At 44.0% G+C, this 3,506-nt stretch overlaps 1 protein-coding gene across 1 annotated transcript; it reads right to left on the reverse strand.

Annotated features, from left to right (window-relative positions):
- Window positions 1–1,413: 1,413 nt before the first annotated feature.
- On the reverse strand, window positions 1,414–2,886 carry LOC140393407 (gamma-crystallin M2-like). Its single transcript, XM_072479787.1, has 2 exons — window positions 2,625–2,886; window positions 1,414–1,758 (listed from the first exon to the last, which is right to left on the reverse strand). The coding sequence occupies exons 1-2, from the start codon at window positions 2,742–2,744 to the stop codon at window positions 1,483–1,485; spliced, it is 396 nt and encodes a 131-aa protein (XP_072335888.1). The 5' UTR covers window positions 2,745–2,886; the 3' UTR covers window positions 1,414–1,482.
- Window positions 2,887–3,506: the final 620 nt, after the last annotated feature.

The raw sequence follows: 3,506 nt of genomic DNA on the forward strand, positions 1-3,506 counted from the left end.
GTGGCCGGGGTGATCCCCCACGGGACTGGAATGGTGTCCAGGCATGGGCCTCTATTGCCGCAGTCTGCAAGGCAGCCATCTTGCTGCGCATCCCACTGATCACCCCTATGGTGGGGTATCACCGCAAGGGTGATCCCACCTCCCAGTTGCTACCCTCCAGCCCACCATGCCCGCAACCCATCCTCCACCATACCACCCCCCCCCCCCCACCCAACCGTCCGCCACCTGTTGGCAGGGCATCAGGCGGCCCCCCAGAACAACGGCCACTGTAATCCCTACAGCGGCCCCGGGCAGGGGCCGCGGAGCCTACCACGGGCAAGGGCAGTACCAGCCTATGGTACCGCTGACAGCAGGGACGAGCGCCAGGGCCAAAGTCCCCACAGTGCCGGGCACCGAAAAGGCCAGGGGTGTGGGGATGGGGGAGGGGACATCTAGGGACAGAGTCTGCAGTGCCACCCGGGGGCAGCTTGGGCACGGTTGGGTACGAGGGTACGCACCATGCTAACACGTCAGCATTTCACCCCCTGCAGACAATGGATATTGAAATTCAGCCAGCAATGGTGGCCTTCCTCCCAGTCGCTGCAGCCCTGGGGGATGCCCTGCAGCTATATGAGCTGCTAGACGAGGAGGAAGCAGCAACAGCGGAGCATGCAGCAGCAGAGCGTGCAGCAACGGAGCCTGCCTCAGTGGAACCACTTAAAATATTTCTGTCGTGGGACATAGTTCCCAATGTGTGTTTGATTGAATGAATCACAATCTCTTGGACTATTCTCTGTGTGCCTGCCTCTGTAATGCTTCCAGTAGACTACCCACCCAGCCACTTCCTCTGAAGATCTCCTGAGCACTAGCCTGTTATTGCATTTTTTTCTCTAAATTCTCTCCTATCAGCCCTCATGCCCCATTCAAGCTCATTTTGTTTTGAGTATCATCTGATGATCCCATGAGCCTTGTATGACTAAATTTAATGACAAAGTTCCCTTTTTGGCTTCCATTTTGTGGGACATTCTTAATGGTTTTCTCTCCTCTGGTATTGTTCCTCCTTCACCACTCCTGTGCTCAGGAAACTTCAGATCGGGAAAGTGCTGGGAGTGTGGTCCACATCTTTTACAAGTTCACACTTTTCCAGCCCACAGACTCACTGGTGGCATTCCGTATCGGACGATGATCAAACTGGGAGAAAGAACCTGTGGTTCCCGTAAATAGAAACTTCAACAACCTCAACAGGGATGGCAGGATTGACCTGCTCTCACTTTTTTGACAGGATCTTGGCCCACAATTTTTCTGCTTCTGTATTTTCTCACTTTAATGATAACCTCATAACTTGTAAAATATTCTGCATGTGAACATCAGATATAGCACTTTGTTTGGAAACTTTCAACAAGCATCCAAAAATAAGTGATTTAAACAATGTGGCAATGTAATAGAATGTATTTTATTATGTTGACAAGTTTTTCAGAAAAGGTCACATTTAACCGTAACAGATTAGAAATCCCTCATGCGTCTGAAAGATCCGATAGTTGAGTTGAAGCCGCCCCAGTCACTGTATCTCTTGTATTCACCGGGTCTCATGAAGTACTGTCGGCCTCTGTAGTTGGGATGTTCATAGAAGGTCCAGTAACCGTCCATCACATGGCAGGAGTGGATGTCACGGTAACGGAAACGATCATAGACAGATGGACAGTCATCCATGAATTCCATCATCTGTCCTCCAAAGTCAGGCCTCTCGTAAATCTTCATCCTGTAGTTTCCACCTCGGTACTGTAAGAGAAATAAAATTGAACTATTAATATACATTTGTTATATGTAGAAAAAGAGAAACATTGTGAAGGAAGGAATATAATGGAGCCCAGATGATGACATCAACAATGAGAGCAAAGCTGAGATAATTTATGACCATTGATTCAATAGGTTAATTATCTTTAAGACTTGTTACAAACAAGCAGCTCCTATCTAAGTTTAAACAGTTAATCAGTGATGTGCGTGTAAGAGTGCACAGGGAACTGATATTAATTGGTGCACACAGACAGAGGTTTATTAATATCAGTAATAATCTGTATATATTTCTGATTCCTATTGTGATCAGCTAGTTTCTCTGTTCCTCTGTGTGGGAACAGTTTTCTATTTCCTAGAAAGTATTAAACATTTACAATAAGTTGAATGGAGTGAGTACGCACATGCCTGTCACCAAATTATTTCCAATCATGTCTTAGTCCATCTGTAGATGAATTTATTGCATTACACTGTCATCGTGCCAATTTAACTTTCAATTCTAAACATTTGATTAATTATAAATAAATATAGCCAATTATATCCCAGATATTCTTCCGTTTTGCAACAAGCTGCCGACGTAACACCCAGACTTAACCAGAGTTTTCACAACTGTTGACTTAGGAACCACAGCAGTTACAAAATTAAATGGTGACAGAAAAACATGTCAGGCTGGATGTTTGACAGGCAGACAATTCACTTCCTGTTAACCACCACTGGCTAATGTTAAAATCAAACCTGCCAAAACAGCTGATGGCTCTTCAGAGCTGATGTGCACAAAATCAAATGTTCAGCACACTTATCATTTTCTAAGTCTTAGTTTGGATACAAAATAAAAATCACCAAAAGCAACTTACATGTGGGTAGGAGCGACATGACCTGATGTTGTCATTGAATCCCATCCAGCGCTGGTAGTCAGGATATTCTCCCCTGCTCAGAACATACTGGTATCCCATGTAATTGGGTTTCTCATACATCACCCACCAGTCACTCTCAACACGGATGGAGTTACAGCGGCTGAAGTAAGGGGACAGGTCAGCACAGTCACTGCTGCACTCATAGTGCCGACCCTGGAAGTTCCTGTCCTCGTAAAAGATAATCTGTGGAAAAAGTCACAGGTTTATTCATTAATAATTTTTCAAGCACAGAAATAAGAATTCCAATACAATATATAAACTCTGATTTATCCTTGCCTTTCCCATTTTGAGCTCAGAGTTAGCTGAGTAACTGATTATGTTTCACCACTTCACACAGCTTGGTATTTATATGTTGGACAGAATTGCCTCCCTGGGCTGTACCTTTGTTATTTTAATGATTGCAATAGTTTGAACTCAGCACAAAAGCAGCAAAACACACGTCACATACACTCATTGTAAAGAAAGCCATTTTAAAGCACCTGTGTATCAGTGAATGTGTTTTGCCTCAATGTCATTTTAATTGTTGTGTGAATAACGCAAAAGTGCATTGGTATTCATTCATTGTGTTCCTGACACTGTACTTACACTGAAATTCCCAAACAGGTATCAATACACATTCTGTCAGATACGTTTCCAACATTTCTATGTAAAGATTGCTGCAGACTGCACAACTGGCCAAAATGCAGATACGTATATCCAGAATAATTCCAGCATTCCATATAATAGGCTGATGTGTAGCTGTCAGTGTAACTCAATTTCATATTGTACTCCAAAGCTCCTGTGTCATTTTAATTGTTGAGTGAATAGTCGGAAATGTGCTAC

The sequence above is a fragment of the Scyliorhinus torazame genome, chromosome 2 (assembly GCF_047496885.1).
Source record: "Scyliorhinus torazame isolate Kashiwa2021f chromosome 2, sScyTor2.1, whole genome shotgun sequence".
Lineage (NCBI taxonomy): Eukaryota > Metazoa > Chordata > Chondrichthyes > Carcharhiniformes > Scyliorhinidae > Scyliorhinus > Scyliorhinus torazame.